The sequence below is a fragment of the Quercus robur genome, chromosome 6 (assembly GCF_932294415.1).
Source record: "Quercus robur chromosome 6, dhQueRobu3.1, whole genome shotgun sequence".
In the NCBI taxonomy this organism is placed as follows: Eukaryota; Viridiplantae; Streptophyta; class Magnoliopsida; order Fagales; family Fagaceae; genus Quercus; species Quercus robur.
Genome location: NC_065539.1, coordinates 26,533,073 through 26,554,292, shown reverse-complemented (window position 1 = coordinate 26,554,292; position 21,220 = coordinate 26,533,073). Strand labels below are relative to the sequence as shown.

Here is a 21,220-nt window from a genome sequence, read left to right as displayed (position 1 = left end):
CCGTCGCCCCTCCGCTTTGATGCCATCGCCCCTCCGCTCCGTCGCTGTCACCGTCCCAACAACCGCAGGGTTTCATTCTCATTTGATCTCTTCTATGTGGTTTTTGGGTTTTATATCATTGTATGAATGATTGTTTGGATTGTCTTTGTGTTTAGAGAAATGGGTTGTTGTTGTTGGTTTTGCTTATTTACTGTTTCTTTTGTTTTTTGTTTTTTTTTTTTTTTTGGGAGTGTAATGTGAATTGAGTTGAGTTTCTGAATCAGAGATTAATGGGTTTTTGGATTTTTATTTTTATAAAATGTTTATTATTATTAATATTATTATATATTTTTGTGATTTGAATTGAGTATGAAACTTGATATGCACAAGTTATGCTTACCAGTAAATAGGTACTAGCATTGATACTGTTATATCCATTTTCTTTATAGGAAGAAAATTTGGAATGGTATGCTTTTTTAAGAAGAAAGAAATTGATATGAGCAGAATTCTCAGTTTCAATTGATCGTCTGAATTATATTTTGGTACTTGTTGATGGTGGTATTGAGTAGAGTTTCTGGGTTTTGTTATGTAATTTTTAATATAGGTGGTATCTAAATATTTTTTTTTGCTTTCAAACAGAAATTAATTTCAATCTCTTGTCTGAGTTGGATTAACAACTTTCTGGGTTGGCTCCGCTGGTAGTCTATCACAAAAGTAAGGACTCTCTCTCTATTCCTTGCAACTGATATATGGGTTTGCTTTGATTACTCCTTTTTTCTGGGTTTATTGGTAATAGATGATTTTCTATTGGTATGAATTGTACTTGATAGCAACACAAACAATGAACAGAACTATATGTTTGCATATGGTGATAGTCTTCCCTATGATCATCTATATTAAAATCTATATACCCATGCATGGTTTCTATATACATTTACATTTTGCATTAATATTGTGTTTGAAAACATAATTTCTTTTTTAAATATATCGAAAGTTGAGGGTGAAAAAAAACTGGATCCTAAATATCTTCGTTATAAATACTAAAAAGTACCAATTAAACTATTAAGGCTCTTGGCACAAGTCTAGTGTAAACACATTTGCCTTGAAAGTTTACTGCAAATTTTGAAAGTTTGTGTTTCAAAATTTACACTAAACTCATTTTTCCAAAACACGATTTAAATGTAAAACACAAAATTTCTAAATTTCAAATGTTGCACTTAAATTGTATATCCACATAAAAGTTCAGTGCAAATTTTGAAATCTATGGAAAATCATTTAATGTTACACCCACCTAAATCAATAACTACTAAACTCATTAAAAATATGATACCACATTTAGTCTTTAGATTGTGTTTTCAAAACATGATTTAAGTGTATAAAACATAATTTCCAATTTTTAAAATATTATTTGGAAATCAAGTCTTAAGTGTAATTTTGAAAAATTTTCAATCTATGCAAAATTTATTAAAATGTACATAGCAGCACCTTTAAAGTTTAAACATACTCTTCTTTTTTCTGTTCCCCTCCCTAGACTTTATCCACATTACCATTTTACTTTCTCCTTTCTATGAAGTGTTTTTAAATACAGATTGTTATGAAAACCAAAAAACTGTAATGTTCTGATTTGTCGGAGCATTGCTCTAACTCCTCAGAACACATTGAATGAAAATGGAGAAATGTAAAAGGCTTAATTAATTAGCTCATACTGAGTTTTTTGACAACATATTGAGTTTTTTATATGTATGTTTATTCCTTGTGGTTGATTGTCATAATTATCGTTTGTGCAATAAATTAGGCTATACATTGAGATCCTTGCCAATTTAACATGTGCTTATATTACTCTTGACTCCCTAAACTTCGTGCAGTATGGCTGCTGTTCCTGCTCAAATCCCTAATGAGTTCGGTCCTGGGCCCATTGAGGATTCGATGTTAAGGTCTGTAAAAAAACATCGAGCGTGTGCTGTTTGGGAAGGCAAGGTAAAATTAAAACCAACCACTTGCTGAATATTCTCTTCTTATCCTTTTACATTATGTTGATTTTTTTTTTTCTTCCCATTTCTGAAATTCTAAGTTTGTCAATGGTATTACTAGCTTTGAATGCATGGTCATACCCATTAGTTGGGTTAAGTTAGATTGGTTGACTGTTAGTGTGGGTATACACTCTGCTACCATTCACTCTTTCGTCAAGAAAACCAAGAAAAATACTCTGAGATGAAACTAATGCTAAAAGTATGAAATTTAGGCTAAAAGGATCATAGTTATGTTCCAAATATTCCAATACGTAAAAAATTAAATGCAGCCAGTCAACCCTCAATAAAAGAATGATGAACCAGCATTATTACCAGAATGTTATTACTTATTATCTAAGAAGAAGAAGAAATCATAACCAGAAAAGGTTGAGATATATAATAAAATAATGTAACAGCTAAGCACTGTAAAGAAGCATATAAAAATGGATATAAAAAAAAATTAAAAATAAAACTAGACAAGGATTTGATCTTCCTACCTTAGATTGAGAAGTTAAGGCCTCATCATATTGTTTTAAGAGTTCGGGTGGAGCAATGTTGTCAATCTCAGCTCCTAGTACTGCAATGGGAACCTTAACACCTGAAATCAATCACCAAATACCAGTTAACTATGACACAAAATTGTTAATTTTTTTTCTTCCTTGTACTTGTACTCTTACTAGAAAATAGATAAATTTAGCAAGTCCTGGTCTGCAAGCAACTTGAAGGTAGAAAAAAAAATATTGGAACAAGAATTGATTTCCAACATCCAGGGAAAATGCAAAATTATGATAGAGAAGGAGTTTAGTAAGATTAAATCATTTTAAATCTGCATGCTAAAAGCAAACAAATATACTTTGACCTCAAGAGAAAGGAAAGAAGGAAACTTATAAAGTCAAGTACTTGTGTTTACTAGTTACTTCCAATATTTTAATTGCTAGAGTATAATAAGAGCATGAAGTTTTTTCTTGAAAGTTCTTCAAAAAACGCTTTTACACTCTGAAATTGCAAACTAACAATCTAGTGAAACTAATATAAAGCTCTTGAAAAAGTTATACAATGGGATCCATTCAAATCCATACCCTTGATATCATCCACTGTTACCCATGCAGGATGTAATATCACTGCAGCTTGGATAAGTTCAACTTTTGAAAGTTCAACCACAACCTTACCTGAGAAGTAAGAAGAATGTAAAATTTCAAATGTCAGCATTTTTTTTAAAGCAATAAAATGCTGTATAAAGATACTCAAAAAGAAAGAAAAGAAGAATTAATAGAGAAAAAACTCACCACCCCAGCAAAAGCTTGCAGCCCCTATTGAAGAAGCACATTTACTTTTCAAAGTTTCAATTATTGACTTTGTCTCCTCAAATCCTTTATCCTATAGAAATAATTATGATACTATTAGTGCAAACTGAAAATTGCATAGTAATTAGTAGAAAACTGCAATATTAGGGTCAGTGGGTCACCACCAAGGTCGCAAAAGGTGGACACAGCCAGCTAGTTCAATAATTTATGAAGTATGAACTATTTTTTACTTACAGCAATAACAATAAAGCAATTGTGCAGCTGAATTGACACATATATTTAGACAGCCTAATATGCAAAATACCCAAACTCCACAATGGAGGCCTTCAGAATATAATCTCAAATGAAAATGTAGCAATACATTCAAGTTTCACAAAAGGGTCACTGTGACAAAAACATTTTCTTTTTGATAAGTAAAAAACAAACTTTAAACAATTTCCAGGAAAAAATTAAAATTTAGAACCGACCGTTCCATGATCCTTCAACCAAACTTCTAGGGGATTATTAGCAATATCTTCAAGCACAAAGGGTTCTCGTATGAAGTCAGGAACTACCACATAATATCTTCAAAACACTTCTTATTGCTTTCCTAAACTCTAGGTTCACCAACCAATGAGTTTCCTCACTTCATACATTACCTGTTAAATATTAGCATAGAGATGTGTTATATCATGTTGTGTATGCTAGAGTGGATGCGGAAGAGGAAGCATAGAGGAGGAACACTGAGAACACGAGGGTTACGTGGTTCAGCCTTACGGCCTACATCCACGGAGGAATCCCCTAAGGGCTACATCTTAATTATATGAGAGTGTAGTACAATAACTTCCTGTGTTACAATGAACCCTAACATGAGTATATATAGGCGACTAAACCCTAGACTACTAGTACAAGCAGGAATGGGCTTGGGCCTATTACATTGGGTTAATATGTCTAATATATATCTCTAACACCCTCCCTCAAACTCAAGGCGGAAGCTCGATGAAGGATTGAGGTTGGATAAGTATGAGAAGATCACTTGAATATGCCTTGTAGAATGCCTTTGAAGAAACCACAATGAATAATGTGCCAATTGTCCAATTTCGAAGTTTCAAATGAAGAAACGGAGGCCAAAATCGGAATCTACGCGAAAAACTGAGCAAGATAGGCCCTTTTTGGAAATTTTGACTTTTGGTCAAAGGTCAACGCAAAAAGTCAAAGTCAACTGGTCCAGGTCAAAGTCAACAGTCAAAGTGCTCATGGGTCAGATCCGGGTGGTCCGGGTCAACGGTCAGCTAGGTGACGTGGTGCTGACGAGACGACACTGCTGACGTGGCTGATGACGTGTCGCTGACGTGGACTAGGGCTGATGTGGCATGCTGACGTGGATAGGTGACGTCATCCGGTGACGTCACACGTCATTAGCAGCAGCTCTTCGGCGCGTGTTCTATTCCACCGGTGCGTGTCTGGAACTTCCGAAGGCGCGTGGAGGCGCGTGCAAGGGAGATTGATGCTCGGACTTCGGTGGTTTGGCAGATCGGCGAGCTACGAGTCCGTCATGGCGGCGCGTGTAACCATAGGAGAATCTGACCCTGTGAAATCGGCGGCGGCGCATGGAGAAGTCGCTAAAAACTGGGCTAGCGCGTGGTGGCGCGTGCAGAGTCGTATGACCACCAGATTCTCAGGCCAAGTGGATCGATGGACGACAAGGCCGGCTTGGCGGCGCGTGTGACTGAGATCCGAGTTGGGAGTCGAGAATCTTCGGCGGCGCGTGTGAGAGTTCCAGGAGCCATTGGTCGCGCGTGGTGGCGCGTGCGGCTGCCGTTGGAGGTCGGGTTTCTGGGTTTTGGTCGCGATATGCCGTGGAGCACGTATGTCTTGTTGGTTTCATCAGGCGAAGGCTTGATGTGCATAGATCTGATATTGATGTCACGGGTTTGCTTGAGTTTGTTGGATTTTGACACAGCACAGAGCCATGGTGGCTGCGAGATGCCGTGGAGTCTAGATCCGGCAGAGAAATATGTGTGACTTCAGATGGTGGTATGCACGTGTGAATCTTCTTTGCTGTGTAGAGATGTTTGTTTGATGCCAAGAACGGAGTTTGGCTCTGATACCATGTTAAATATTAGCATAGAGATGTGTTATATCATGTTGTGTATGCTAGAGTGGATGCGGAAGAGGAAGCATAGAGGAGGAACACTGAGAACACGAGGGTTACGTGGTTCAGCCTTACGGCCTACATCCACGGAGGAATCCCTTAAGGGCTACATCTTAATTATATGAGAGTGTAGTACAATAACTTCCTGTGTTACAATGAACCCTAACATGAGTATATATAGGCGACTAAACCCTAGACTACTAGTACAAGCAGGAATGGGCTTGGGCCTATTACATTGGGCTAATATGTCTAATATATATCTCTAACATTACCAAATATTTATAAATTGATCAACAACTTGCGCTAGAAATCACATGAAAAAAGAAAACAAATGTCAGTGTAAACTTTTCACCTGTCATATATGATAACAGTGTCAGCAGTTGCAAGGTTTATCCCTAAGCCACCAGCTCTGATTGAAAGCAGAAAGCAAAATCTGGAAGAATTTTTGGCATTAAATCGGTCTATTTTATTTGTCTTTCAGCGCCACCAACCTTGCCATCTATCCGTTCATAATGCCATTTCTGACTCGAAGGAAAAAAATGAAACAATATTAAATCAGTTATATATATATATATATATAATATTCTGATGCCATTGCTCATTTGCGAATTGCTGATCATTGTAATCCAAGGAGTCTTCTCATCCCGGGTAAAACTCCAACATTTGAGCCAATTTTATATTGTGGATTCTGTAACCAATACGCTATTTACCATGAGCATGCATGTGATTCTCCACAAGGTCCTTTTGATCCTTTTGATGGTTATCTATCTGATGCTCCCTCTACTGATTGATGAGGTCACTATTGTTACAAGACTGGTGCTACTTTATTTGTCCGGCTTGCACAAAAGCCAAAATATTCTATTGTCCTTCAAATATGTTGCGAAAAATCCGGAACTGATACTCCGGATTTTGCGGAAGATTTTGATTCCACAATTTGTCTAGCCTGCACAACGGCCAAAACTATTACAATATTTAAAATGAGTCTAAAAAGCCACAAGCCATGATGGTAGAGACGAGAAGATGCTCTGACAAAGGCTTCATTTATGCCAACAAAAAATGTCACATTTGAAGTCTTTTAAGAAAAGAAATGAGAATCTACGTACTTGGTGGCATGCATGATTTTCCTTTTGCCCTTTTGCCATGCTTCTTCTGACAATGTTGAACCAAGTAAAAGACAAAAAGTTCAGAAGTTTTTAATTTAAAAAGTGAAAAAAAAAAAAAAACACTATTCACTTTACTGTTCATGGATTACTGTTCACAGATTACTGTTCACTGACACTATTCACTTTTACTGTTCATGACACTGTTCACTCCGAAATTTTGCCTATTTAAGGGGGGTTGTCCCTTAAATTTCAGAGTTTTTCAAGTCAAGTTTTAGTTCTGATTTCTCTTCCCTTAGAACTACCTTTCTTAGAGAGAGAACTCACCCTACTTCCACTACTACTACCTTGTTCATCCTTGTTCACTACAAACTTTGTAATCCTACAAACCTTGTAACTAGGACTAGTTCAAGTTTTGTAACTGTTAACCTGTAACTATTGAGATCTTGTATTCACTACTACTGTAAGTGTTTATCTTACTTTCAATAACAAGTATTTTCAGTTCTATGTTCATTATTCTACTTATTGCTACCGTCACCTTGGACGGATTACCACCATACCGGATGGTTCTAAATTGCTTTCATTTACTTTGAACTATTGTTCTCATTTACTTTGAGTTATTTTCATATATACTTGGCTGGTTCTACCGCCTTATAATTGTTCTTATTTTCAAACTATTTATTGTTCTTACTTTCAAGTTATTTACTTTTCAAGTTACTTACATTATTTTCTTTACAATATTACTGTGCTTCTGTCTCTTCTGTGCTTCTGTCTCTTCTGTGCTTCTGTCTCTTCCCATCAACTGTGCGTCCCCTTCCCCCTTTATGGTATCAGAGCCACTCTTTTCTGGCCGGTGGTAGTGTTGTAAGTTATTTATTTTCGTAACACATACCCTAACCAACCTTATACCTCTCATACCCTACACGCCCTCTCTTGGCTCAAACGGGCCTTACAGTTAGGTTCTAGGAATTCACTTTACGACTAGGGTGGCGCCAACGACGGTAAGAAGGAAACACAACAACGGAATATCAAGCGTTCGGATAGACACACACAAGTATATATATATATATATATATATATATTGAAAATTCATTAACTGCTTCAACCCACAAACTAAAATTCTAACAGCCAAGAGAAAGCGTATCTGCAAAATTAAGTTATTCAATATCAAAGTGCATCAGCGAAATTGATGCATAACATTAATCTTTTTTTTTTTTAATTCTTTTTTTATTGGAGGGGGGCAGAAAAGTGAATGAAAACCCTAGTTTTTCTGTCATTAACGTTCAGTACACAAACGTTTACGCTAAAAGTTATTTTCTGACAATAATTAACTAAATTTTCATTAAGAGGTTATTAAGAAAATGACTTAATGGCAGCAGTAAATTGGTACTCACACATGCTTTTCGAAAGAAAAATTCATTTATACTATTAATAAAGATTCCTTAAAAGTTTCACAACTTTTGTCTACGTTATAGTTCAATATCAATTGTGGGAGGGTGGTATGAGATACTTAAGATGCACTTTACATATGACAAAAGATCATTATAAGTCTGCAATATTGGTACCTTTAGGTGCCATCTGTCATACCATATGCCGTCCATTGGTTTTCCCTTTTCCCTTCTTTGTTATATGGAATATTTTAGTTCTCTAGTTGTTGATGAGTTCATTCTTACAGTGAGTGCTTTGAGTGTTTATATTTGTCTTCAAGTTACAACATTTTGTTCTAATGTTTTCTATAAACATATATAAGCACTCATTGAGTTGGATAATTTTTCTATGCAAGCATTCAAGAAGTTTTGCCTCCATTTTAGTTCACTGATGAATATATTACCTTATTTGGAAGGGAAAATTATTGAAGTTCATCTATAGTAAGCATCTCTTTAGCCTTTTATTTTTTTGTAATTGAAAACAAGTTGATGAACAAAGCAATCCTAGGTTCATAAGAGTTATTTTTGTTTGAAGCAATGTGACTTGTGATAATTTTATTGTTGCTTGGTAAGAAGTTGTTCAGGTTGTGGTTTTTGCAGTAATTTTTCTTGTTATTATTGAGAATGCTAGCCTTTGCATCTAGTTTCTTTTACCTTCCCCTATTTAGGTTGTTTATTTTTCATCTAACTTTTCCTGGTTCAGAGGCAGCAATAGGCTGTTCACATGGGAAGCCTTTCATTACTAGACAAATGTATCAAGTGCATTGCATCCTTTTATTTTTCTCCCGTTGTTGCTTTTTTTTTTTTTTTTTTGGGATGATATTTTAATTTCCCTTGATAACCGCTTTATTTTTGTTTTTTGGGATCAATAGCTACAATCATATATACAAAGGTTATGGCATATTGCATCTCATCACCATAGTTCTATCATGTGCAGGATCCGGGGCCACTGAAATGCCGCGGTCGTAATGACGAGTTCCAAAAACGGCGCCGGATAGTGGTGGATGATCGCATCGTCGACATTGTCAAGAGAGTTGGATTAGAGGGGCTGTATAGGACCCCATTTAGAGAGATTGATCATAACTTGATAACGGCCTTCGTTCAGCGATGGCGGCCTAAAACCCACACCTTCCACCTGCCACATAGTGAGACAACAATCACATTACAAGATGTGGAGGTTCTTTTGGGGATTCCAATCAATGGTGAGGCAATTGTTGGAACAACTGACTTGACATGGGCTGCTGAATGTCAGAGTATGCTTGGAATTGCTACTAATGATACTGTGCTTAAAGGACAAAGGATCCAAATTAAGAAGCTACTAGAAAAAATTGACCAAGGGTTGCCCGATGGTGCAGCAGAGGTGGTTGTGCATCAATATGCACGGTGTTATATTCTAGCACTCCTGGCAGACACAATTTTCACCGACAAGTCTGGCGATAGGGTGCATACGATGTGGTTGCAGATGTTGAGGGACCTTCGCAATCCACCTCAGTACAGTTGGGAGAGCGCTTGCCTTGCATGGTTGTATAGAGAGTTATGCAGGGCAACCGACAGAGGTGCCAGTCAGATTGGTGGGGCCTTGTTGCTAGTTCAGTATTGGGCATGGGTCAGATTCCCTTTTTTGTGCCCAAGGATGGACCTCCCACCAGATGGTGCATATGGCCCACCATTTGCACCTTCTCCACTGTCCATTAAGTAAGTCTATTCCTTGACCGATTCTCTATTGGAAATAGATCCATAATTTTAAACACATTGTTAGACATAGAAAATAAAATTTTAACCTTGATATTCTTCAAATTTTGACTCATTAATAGGATTTTTATCTATTTTTTTATATATCGTTTTACAACCACTGAGGTCATATGTTATGATTGATGTATAATATAAGTGTTATTAATTTCTAACTCCACCACTAATCATATGTTTAGATAATCATTTATTAGTATAAACTTAGTGGTATGTAATATTAAATTTACGATTGCCCATCATTTATTGTTGTTGATTACTTCAAATTCTCAATTCCAAGTATTGACTCTCTCTTTCCTAATTGTAGGACCGTGTGGGTTGTGAGCACCTTGAATAGCCCCGCTGAAATCTGTCTGGTTCGGTACCGTCAGCTTTTAGATTGTATGCATTCGAAGCAGGTACCGAAATTGTGTTTCTTCTATTGTTTATGACTATTGTATTTATAAATGTAAAAGAGTTCATAGATATGGAACATTGCATAATGTGCTGCCCTTTTATTTGGCTATTTTAGGTGGTGTGGCAACCATATGAAGCTGAATTAGTCCGCCTGCCTGTGTTCTATGTCGCAGGAAGGGATGTATGGACGGCGAGGGTACCGCTTGTATGTTTCTGGCTAGTAGAGAAACATACACTAGACCGTGTTGTTCGTCAGTTCGGGATGGTACAAGAAATCCCCCCAAATGTTGATACTGACGAAGCCTTTCATGCCATAGACCTGAGGGGGAAGATGGCGGTGAATTGGAGAGACAAACATTATGGTCATATCCAAGTATGGAATAGTTGAGCACGATCTCTATGTCATGGAGCACGACTAGAGGGTGATATGTCGCCTACTCATCCATACTTCGATTGGTACAGTAGGGTGACTTAAAGGTTCGTCGACCACATTACGGCTTCACTTCTTATTATAGTAATTGCTTCAACCTTTCTTTTCAATTTTTGTTGCGTATCAGGAACTTGAGTAAGATGTACTAATTGTATTTATTTACTTTCAGGTTACCAGTCACAAGCAGCTATTGACACGTTATACAGTAGGCAGTCCTGAGTACAAGCATATTTCAACTGTACTTAAGACAGTGGAACGCCTTCACTGTATAACTGCCCAACGTTGGAAAGACCAATGGGGCAAATCCAGAAGCACCAAAAGATACTGGACGACCAAGCACGAGCTCAACTTGTGCCAGCCATAGCCATGGTCAGCGTGCTGCATCCCATCAGGTTGTCAGTAGGTCGGATCCCCCTCCACCCCCACATGCATCTCCTACCCCAAAGTTCCCTCCACCTCCACATGCATCTCCTTCCCTAAAAATCCCTCCATGTACTGCTCATGCAGTTTCTAACCTAAAGATCCCTCTACCCACTGCTCATGCATCTTTTCACCCCCGAGATCCCTTCACACACCCCACGTACATTTTTTGACCCCGCTCATCTTTCATTTACTCCGCCATCCTTTGATCTCAGCCCTGATTTTAGTCAGACCCCTCATGTCATGCACACTCAATCCCCCTCGTACAACATTGGTCATATAGACCATGTACCACCCCATAGTCACTCCATGTCATTCATGCCCACTCCTAGACTGCATATAGATCCCATGACTACGGGCCTCACTCACATTTCATTTGCTACACCATCCTCCCCCGCAGTTGTAGGATCTTCAGTTATTGGGAGTCAAGCAAAACAGCCAGTTGTGCATGTTAAGAATGAGTAGGTAGTTGGGTTACAGTCACCCACACAAGGTCGATCTAAACGCACAACAAAAGCATCTCCTTGTGGGATAGGTGGTCACAAAGTAGGACACAAGGCTGGCCCCATGGTATGACAAGTCATTTAATGTAATGAATATTGAGTAACTACTGTTATGGTTGGTATTGGAATTCATGTAATCCATTGTTTGGTTGTAACTCCATCTTTGCAGCAACGCAAGGAGCCTCACCAAGGAAATGCAATACCCCATCCCCCACATACCAGACACTATACGAGACAGCATAAGCATAAAATGCATTAGGATCAACACCCCACCTGAATGTGTATGTGAATTTTGTTATTGGGTTTTCAATTTGTTTATTTTAGGCTATATGTAATATATTGGATGACTTGGGTATGTTGTGCCATAATTTGGGTAAGTTGGATTATAGGTAATTGGGTATGTTATGCCATAATTTGGATCTAGGAATATGAACTGGGTGGTTTAGCTGATGGGTTTAATAAAATTTGAACATCCATTTTGTGATAAAGTTTAGTTTCTGTTTGTATAATTTGGTGATGAGTGTGTTTGTTCAATAAGAAAGGGGTTGGGGAGAGGTTGTGGTTTCCTAAGTTTAGAATTCTTTTCTTTATCATATATTTTTAGGCAAGCAAAGGTTTTTTTTTTTTTTTTTTTTTTTTACTTCTATCATCATCTAATTGCCTTCTTATGATCACAGATATGCCAGAAAAGATACACACTATCTATTGTATATATATGATTTAATGAGAATCAAGTTGTATGCAATGCCTAAAGAGGCCGAAAATATTGATGCGCCGTTAATAGAGGTAATTCCTCCTGCACCATTACCATCTTCGACAGATTTTATGGGATTGTGGGTTTTTTCCCCCTTTAGTGATTTTTACACTGCGTTCTTGTGATATTGTGTATTATATTTTATATATGATTTAATGAGAATCAAGTTTTTTATATGCCTATGTATAATGGAAATTTTGTTGCTACTTTTGGAGAGATATAGTCTTCATGGACCATAGCACCAACTCCGAACTCATCTAGAAAATAAATTGGGCCCTATGTTGATAATATACTTGTTGGTTGGATTTTAGGGAAGTTCCTTGGGTTTATGTATCTCATTGAAGTTTGTGATTGGATTTTTGATAATATACATCTGTCTGTTCCTTGGGTCATGTGATTATGATTATGATTTAATTGTTAGATAAAATATAAAGACTTGGGAATTAGGATTCTAGGGTTACTAACAGTTCTTTGAGTCATTGTAGGCAACCTTTGCTCATCTACTTTATGATATTTGATATCTAAATTTTTTTGAGCTCTTTGAGCTTAGAAATTGATGTCTGCTTATTACAAATTTAATCCTATTATATTTTCTTTGTTATAATCTTGTTTTGTTGCTGAAATCTGAATTGAGCAAACTAGAATTCCAAAGTGAAATCTAGAAAAATCAGAAATTCAAACTTCGAAAATAAAATCTGAGACTCCACGTGGTACCTCTGTGAGTGGTGATTGTAATTATCCCCTTTTAAAGTAAATTGTAGAGATTGATGCTTATGGAGACCCAATTTTTACATATAAACCCATTTAAAATGTTGTCAGTTAAATTCCCATAATATGTCGCTTTATACTATTGATTTTATAATATATTGCTTCACATCACTTGCAAGTCTTATAAATTCTGCCATGCATAATAAAACAGTAAATGCCTAAATGGTTTTTACCATATTTCTAAAATTTTAGAAGCAAGAAATTGTGTAAAACTTTTTCTATGCTTGTGTATCTTGTTGAATCATGTATGCAACTGTCCATATTTTTAGGTATATGCGGATTTATTTTGGGTAACTTTATTGAACAATTTTTATTATCAAGAAAACATCCCAAATGCAACAGTAGAGAGGGTGAAGGCGGGCATGCTTGGGGGTGTTGAATCTGCACTTGGGTTACCAAAAGAATCACTTATGAATTGAGACCTTATAACATTATGATAGAATGGGCAGTAAAATAGATCAATTGTGTAAGATTTCCAATATACTTGGTACGCTGAAGAAGCCCACTATGAAGTTCTACTTTTATATAATGTTATTTCTGCCACTGTTTTTAATATTTTAAATTATACTTTTTCAAATTTCAAGGCCCATTAAGTTATAATGAATGACAAGGTCCTTTCTCTTATGAAAGAGACAGAGACACATTACCAGGAGCTTGAGGAAGACCGTTTGGTATGTTTGATGCCCTTTTCAAAGATATAATGGTAAATGATTTTAAATATATAGTGGTTAAATTACATCGAAAGGGCATCAAATGTACCAAAAGGTTTTTCTCAAGCTCCTGGTAATGTGTCTCTGTCTCTTTGATAAGCGAAAGGACCTTGTTATTCATTTTTTTTTTTTTTTTTTTATAGGACCTTGTTATTCATTGTAACAAAATAAAATTTGGGTTTTCTAATTTGAAAATGTATAAGTTAAAATATTAAAAACAGTTGCAGAAACAACATTATATGAATGTGATTAAGTTTTTGACCACAGTGAGCACGAGTGTGCACCATGCTTTGTATGCAGGTGAGGGAGTGATACAGCAGATTTGTCAGAGTATTGTGGTACCAAAGGTGAGGTTGAGGGAGGAGGACGAGGAACTCTTTGGAAATGAATTATGTTGAGTTCATTCGGAGGGATATTGAGGGTAGTGATCTTGATACTAGGAGGAGAATTGCGTGTGAGCTTCTTAAAGGGATTGCGACCAATTATAAGCAACAGGTCACCGAGATAGTTTCTGCACAGATTCAGCATTTGTTAACTTCGCTTGCTGCAAACCCAGTTACAAATTGGAAGGATAAGGACTGTGCCATATACTTAGTTGTCTCCCTTGCTACTAAGAAGGCTGGGGGTAGTTTGGTCTCGACAGATCTTGTTGATGTTCAGAGTTTTTTTGCTTCAATTATTGTGCCGGTGTTGTCAAGGGTCAGGATGTGAATGGGTTTCCAATGCTTAAGGCAGGTGCACTGAAATTCTTTACAATGTTCAGGAATCAAATATCAAAGGATGTTATAGTTCAGATTTTCCAAGATTTGGTTCGGTTCCTTGTTGCGGAATCAAATTTAGTTCATTCTTATGCTGCAAGTTGTATTGAGAAACTGTTGCTGGTCAAGGATGAGGGGGGAAGATCTAGGTATACTGCAAATGACGTTGCTCCATTTTTTGTTGAGCTGATGATCAACCTATTTAATGCCTTCAAATTTCCAGAGTCCGAGGAGAATCAATATATAATGAAGTGTATCATGCGGGTTCTTGGGGTAGCAGAAATACACCTATTGTGATGCGTGTTATTCTTGCATCAATCCGTGGGACTGTGATGGAGCTTGGAAATACACCTATTGTGACTTCTAGGCTAGTGATGCAACTCTTGGCTGGGTCCAAGTTCATTGAAGTGGACAACAGTTTCTGCGAGGATCGTGCCCTCTTGTAAGTTTTGAGAAATTTTTGTGAAATAATTACATGAAAACCCCCAAAGTTTGACCTTGCTGTTTAAACCTTAAATTTTCAATTGCACCAATTCCTAACTTATGCCATTAAATTTTTGCAATTTTGACCATTAGTATGTCTCATTAAACTAAAAATAAAAGAAATTCATGCAATCTGTGTTTACAACCTATTTAGACTTCAAGTTTGCTTCATATGAATATTTGATTGTATTCTACGACCAAAATATGTATCGAAGCAACTTTAAAAAACCTTAATAAAGAGACACATTTTAATAAAGAAACCATTTTCTTGTGAGTGGTTTTCTGGCACTAAAATACTTTCGCCTTTCGGTGTTTTATGTTTCAGATTTTTTAGTATCCTGATAATTTTCAAGGCTAGTTCACTTGAGTTTCCATTACTTTTAGTTAATAGTGACTCACTGAGGAGGCAAAGTGAAACAATTTAGGAAGTTTAGGGTTGTAATTAAATTTTTTTTAAATTCAGTATTTACTTCAAATCCAGCCCTAAACTATGAAGGACCCCCCACCCCCCTTCCCCCTTCCCTCTTTCTCTCTCATTGTAAGCAGTTTTTTCTGCACGAAGTTGTAGCAGTCAATTAAAACTTTGCTCTAAGAGCTTTATGTTTCCCTATTTTTGAGAATTACTATATTAAGTTTAAATTGGAACCCTTTACTAATCCACTATACTTAGTTTCAATGTACCTGAAACAATTGTAAAAATTTAGTTGCTTGATTATCAATTTAAAGCTTGAGGGGGCCAATTAAAACTTGGGTTAACTTACAAGAGGGCTATAATGTTTCTTTATGCCAATTACCACTTCAACATTTTAGTATCCACCATTAATGGGCAAGTCTTAAAGTCTAATGATGTTCCCTAGCAGATTAGGGCTGTTTTGGTCCAGTCTTTGTTTAATTTTTAGATTTACTGAGTGACATTAGTCAAAATGCTTGTGGTCTTGTGTTTCCTTGATTCTTTTGGGACCATTGTCTTCTTAGTTAAAGAAATAGTGGATCTTTGCTCTTCTCAAGGAAAATGAGATTTGTATTCAGATTTAGATGCTGTCTCCACCAAGAAATTAATGTCACAAATTTCAACTCTTGTTGGATTCTGTATTTGAAATGTAAATGTACGTAGTGTATGTTTGGATCCACGTTTTCCTGCGTTTGCTGCGTTTTCCTCTTTTTTTTTTTTTTTTTTTTTTTTTTTTTGGTTTTCACGCGTTTTGAGTATTGCGGTTACTGTTCAATGAACAGTAACCGCAAAAGTGGACTTTCTGCCGTGAACAGTGCACATATGCACTGTTCATGGACCCACAAATTTCATTTTTTATCAATTTTTTCATTAAAAATGGGTCCCACAGTACTATTCACATATTTAAAAATTATTTTGCTACAGTGTTTTCAGTTTTCAGTTTTCAGTTTCAGCAAAATAAGTTCTATCCAAACACACCCGTACATAAAATTATAAGCTGCACATCCTTGCCTTGTTACTTTCTAAAAATCAACTATCCTTCAATTGTGATTTGGCTATGTGACTTCTAGTGTAATGAATCCTGCTTTCTTTGGCACGTGTTTTTGCAGAAATGGGGCACAAAAGTTGTTAGGCATCCTGATTGCTGTTGGTCTTGCAGTTGGTCCTGCGAAGGTCTGGGTCACCAGGAGTCCAGCCTCAGATGTGCCCTTGAGGAAGCCATGTTTCTTAAAAGGTGTGTGCTTTTGAGTGTTTTGGTTCTTGGGTTTGTCTTTGTTTTGTGTTTTATTGCTGGGTTTGGGGTTCTATGACCTGTTTGATTCCTGAGAAAATGTGGCGAAAGAGACTGTTATGATGTGGGAAAACACACTTTTATGCTAAAATTTTCTTTGAGTATGTAAGTATGTTAGCTTTGCTGTGGTAAATTGTTCATCTTTAGGTAAATTAACAGTAAAAAGTGTATGAGCCTTTCTAATTTGGATGAGTTCAATGTGTTTAGAAAATAATTTGAACAGAGTCAATTTTGGTTAGGATAAATCTTAGTTACAGTTGCATAGGTTCTCCAATTTAATTCAACCATGTAGTTGCATTGGCAAAGATAATATTGATTTTTTTCTTTTCTTTGTATTGTTCTATACAACCATGTGATTGAATTCAATTGGGGAACCTAAGCTACTGCAACTAAAAACTGTGCCTATACTTATCAAAAAAAAAAACTGTACCTACATTTTGCCTGGTTGGTTAGTTGTATCATGTAAATGAATCTACTTTACCCATCCAAATTGAGTTTCGTATAGTTGCAGACTTTGTCCTAGCTGGTTTTACAAGATATGCTGTCATTATGGTTAATTAGGACAAGTTTTCTGGGAATTTCATTCTTGGAATTTGGTAGTGTTGAGTGTCCTGCAAACGGCAGCATATATTATCATAGTTGTTATTCTGATTTTAATAGTTTGCTGCAATTTTGTACATTCCTATGCTATGTAGTTCTCGATGTACTGAGTCGTTTATCATGGAATTCTTCACTAACTTGATATTTATGATGTGGGAATATAGTAATTTCATGTAATGTTGCCGAATTGTTCACCTCTGTTTCTTGTTGCAGAACTTTTGTCATGCCTTCTAGGATGTGCATCAATCCTATACATAACAAGAAAGGAATCCTTCATCATTCCGATAACAGAAGTTCAAAGGAAAGGTGAGTTCAATGAGACTTCTTTTGTCTTTTGGTTTCAGAAGAAAATGCTTTGCTGTTATCAATATGTTATCTTCCCTGCTGCCAAGAGCCTTGTAGCTTAGAGGCATTGTCTGGTCTTCTTTATGAGGAGGATCCTCCTACCCCCACTTTTTGTAACAAATGAATTATAAAATGAATGTAATTGTCCCTGCTTTTTTCTTTTTTTCTTTTTTTTTTTTTTCTTTTTTCTATCTGCTTTGAATTTGGAAGGTTCTGGAAAAGATGCCTTCTAGGTTTGGTTTTGTACATGCAGTTTGCCTTTAATTTCTATTAATGTATACAGTAATTATCAATCAGAAAAGTAAATCGATCTACAATCTGAACTGGCTTCCTTTAATTTGGTAGGTGGGCAGCAAGCTCTTGTGCCATGGACTCTTTGTATGATATGGACCTCATATCTGATACTGTACCTGTAATTTTAGACAATTCAAAACTATGGTATCAAGTACTATCTACGAGTATGAAGCTAGGACCTAGGGGAGTTGCCCACGTGGAAGGAATTAATCGTGTTGATCTTAAAGAGGACAGTCACTACTCAAATCTCTTGCTCATAAACCGAACTGCAAGCTGTCTTTCATGGTGAGTTGACTTTTTTTCCCCCTTGATGGAAATTTTTTTCCTTTTCTTCTCAAACATTGTCTGGGTATTAAATATCAAACTTGATTGGGTCTTCCTTGATGTATATACATCTGAGCAATTTGATGTCACTGCTAACTGCTTTTTGAAATGTGCAGTATCTTGTTCAGTACATTCACCTGAGATTAATTCAGGCTATTTGATTTCGCCATTCCCTGTCTTCCATATGAAGTGTTAGAATTGAAAAGTACATGTCTTAAAATATGCCATGCTCGTCGTGGTGATAAAATAAAAAACAGCAAGGACAGATTTGGAGTTGAAAGAAGCCTGCATCCCCATCTGGATAGGGATACACGTCCTGAGTTTATCTAACGTAGAATTAAAAAGGGGATCCCACCTGGACGAACTATTTTTATTGCTTCCAATGAGAGGACTCGTGGATTTTTTTCCCCTCTCTCTGTCAGGTAAACAGTGTGCCCCCCACTCTGTCTCTCAAGCACATTAAGGTCTTGAAGAGTTTTCACTGCAGAGAATATGTTCTGTCCTAAACATAAATCCAATCATTGATGTTATGTGATATCTTGAGGCAGTTCATCTTGGAGGATCTGGCAGAGTTGTGGCAGTAGAAATAAATCACAATATATTGCCTTCGTAGGTGGATAAGATTGACTAGGCTTTCGTTACACAAATGTGATAAGTCTTTCCTTTTTTAAGACGAACACCTTTAAGCCTGCCCTGGTGTTCTAGAAACCATGTATGATGCACCTTTCATCATAATTTTTTCTTATGCATTAACATCACGTATATTTTCTCCCTGTGAATTCGTGGTCCAACCTTAACTATATATCTGAGATTGGCCATGTAAAATCATGCTCAGTAATTCTACTATTGACAGCATATATTCATAAGGAGCCACATAATCCAGTTTGGAGGTATTCCTCCAAACTGGTTTGAATATAAACATTGTCCTATATATATATATTAAAAACCTATCAATATATATAGAAGGAAAAAGCATGTTCTATTTTTATTTTTAACTGAATTCTGGGGTTTTAGATTCTTTTTTCTTTATTGTCATGGGGGGGAAATAGTGAAATTTGGGGGGGGTGGGGGGGGTGTTAATTTTACTTTTTGTTATCCTGTACTGTTAGTCTTTGTCTGAAGTTATTTGGCGGTACTTCTGGCTCAAAATCAGATTTCTTGAGGCTTCAAATTGTCATGTCAAGACCTGCTGACCTTGATTCCTGTTGATCCGTGTTTGCAGGTACAAATGGCCATATTCATCAAACTATAGCTGGATTCTGGATCCTTTGATTAAGAACAACTACCAGTTGTTCATTGTTGAGAGGGTTATCATAATGGGAGCCAAAACATCCATTAAAACATTCAAGGAGGATGAAACTGTACTCAGCCTCACTGATGACCCAAAGAAGAACACCAAATCGTGGCAAATACCTGTTTATACCATGGATGAAGAGGGAAGGTGACAAGGCTTGCATAAGGAGTTTTCTGATTTATCTACCACCAAGCTCATTATTTCCACTCATTCCCATACAACACAAGCACACTAGTTGCATATCAGAAAGCTAACAGAGAAAAATCTACATTGGGAGGAAATGAGAGGCTGACCACTTAAAATCGATGTTGTAAATTGTGGTACAAGTTAAAGATAGGCTTGTATGTGTTCACGATAAATATGTGTATCTTTACAGAACATGCTCATTTTTGCCCCTTTTTACATATTTCTGCACTTTCAAGTGTTCACTAGCAATATGTTAATTCATGCATTCTTTTCTCTCGTTGTATGACCTTTGGCTCAGAATCAACACTCCTGCATTTAGCTGTCTCTCTGTAGGCCGTCTTTAGAAGCTTGGTTCTTGCCATATAAATCATTGCGGTCCTCAAACTTTTCTTCGTAATTTCTGAGGTACTGAAGTGGCTAGATGGTGAACATTACCATGTTCAAATGGTAGATTGACATTTGTGTAGTCCTGGTAATGTTCAAATGGTAGATTGACATTTGTATGTAGTCTTGGCCACCCTGATGCAATAAAGAAACCCACTGAGCAAGACCAAAAATGTTGGGGGCAGACCTCCTCAAAATGCTGGAGTAGGAGCCTGCAATATTTATACACAATTGCTTTGACGTGAGATAAACCCTAATAACTTCTGACAAAAGCCAATTTTGGTTCAAATGTTGTCTATAACTTTCCTTATATTATTATTTATAATTTTGTTTTATTCTTTTTTTGCTGAATTTTATAATTTTGTTTGTTGATCCACCTGACCATTGGCTTAAGAATACATAATATGGAATAGAAATAATTGTTGTAATCTCACGTTCTTGGGTAAACGTTTGTACTCTCGTCCAATTGAAAGCCAAGCCATTATCATCAGTTACAGTTTGTGGTAGACCAAAGTAATATATGATCATTTCTTCTTTGGAACTAAATCACATCTTCATTAAGAGCTATGTAGTTTAAGTTTTTAACTTTTAAAAAAAAAAAAAAAAAAAAAATCACATTTTCATTTATATCATGATGATGATATGCTTTTCCCTCTAGTCACTTAGTGATATAGTTTATTGCTGCTATAACAAAGCTATTTCTTTTCCTTGAAGTAGCCCTTACTTTTCCTATTAAACTGATTGCCAATCCTCTGAATGGCCAAGATTTAATTATGGAACTTAGTTCTACTTCTACTACTGGAGTTATTGGAATTGGCCTGTGCCTTTAACAAGTCTCACATCCTTGTGCTTAATTAATGCAATATTTCGAGATATTTTGCCAATTATAACCATATCGATTGATCAACCATCTCATTTTAATTCCATATTGATGTGCCTTGCATATTTGTTCTTGAATCTTTGTCATCACTTGCATCGATTCCTCGAGGCTTATAGAAGAACATCAGCTCTTTTTTGTACAATTATTTTTATTGTTCTGCTAGTAATACATAATTTCGTGCCTTTAAAGGTGTATCCATTGCCATGTCAAGCAAGAGAGTTATACAACATATATGCAAGAGAAAGACAAT

At 36.5% G+C, this 21,220-nt stretch overlaps 3 protein-coding genes across 4 annotated transcripts; 2 read left to right on the top strand and 1 right to left on the bottom strand.

Annotated features, from left to right (window-relative positions):
* Nucleotides 1-2,389: 2,389 nt before the first annotated feature.
* Nucleotides 2,390-5,925, bottom strand: LOC126690054 (endo-1,3;1,4-beta-D-glucanase-like). Its single transcript, XM_050385190.1, has 6 exons — nt 5,918-5,925; nt 5,779-5,835; nt 3,760-3,856; nt 3,275-3,365; nt 3,068-3,157; nt 2,390-2,586 (listed from the first exon to the last, which is right to left on the bottom strand). The coding sequence occupies exons 1-6, from the start codon at nt 5,923-5,925 to the stop codon at nt 2,405-2,407; spliced, it is 525 nt and encodes a 174-aa protein (XP_050241147.1). The 3' UTR covers nt 2,390-2,404.
* Nucleotides 5,926-8,155: 2,230 nt separating this feature from the next.
* Nucleotides 8,156-10,889, top strand: LOC126690053 (serine/threonine-protein phosphatase 7 long form homolog). Its single transcript, XM_050385189.1, has 5 exons — nt 8,156-8,200; nt 8,891-9,648; nt 10,007-10,097; nt 10,211-10,468; nt 10,695-10,889. The coding sequence occupies exons 1-5, from the start codon at nt 8,156-8,158 to the stop codon at nt 10,887-10,889; spliced, it is 1,347 nt and encodes a 448-aa protein (XP_050241146.1).
* A 2,851-nt stretch (nt 10,890-13,740) lies between these two features.
* LOC126733408 (uncharacterized) lies at nt 13,741-19,983 on the top strand. 2 transcript variants are annotated; one of them, XR_007659691.1, is made up of 6 exons: nt 13,741-14,880; nt 16,482-16,606; nt 17,477-17,569; nt 17,954-18,187; nt 18,343-18,648; nt 19,449-19,641. XR_007659691.1 is itself a non-coding variant. In XM_050436711.1 (6 exons), the coding sequence occupies exons 3-6, from the start codon at nt 16,593-16,595 to the stop codon at nt 19,669-19,671; spliced, it is 564 nt and encodes a 187-aa protein (XP_050292668.1). In that variant the 5' UTR covers nt 13,858-14,587; nt 14,662-14,880; nt 16,482-16,592; the 3' UTR covers nt 19,672-19,983. The 2 variants fall into 2 exon arrangements, 1 of the variants encoding a protein (XP_050292668.1); XM_050436711.1 differs by lacking the exon at nt 18,343-18,648 and having other exon boundaries at nt 13,858-14,587; nt 14,662-14,880; nt 19,449-19,983.
* The last annotated feature ends 1,237 nt before the right edge of the window (nt 19,984-21,220 follow it).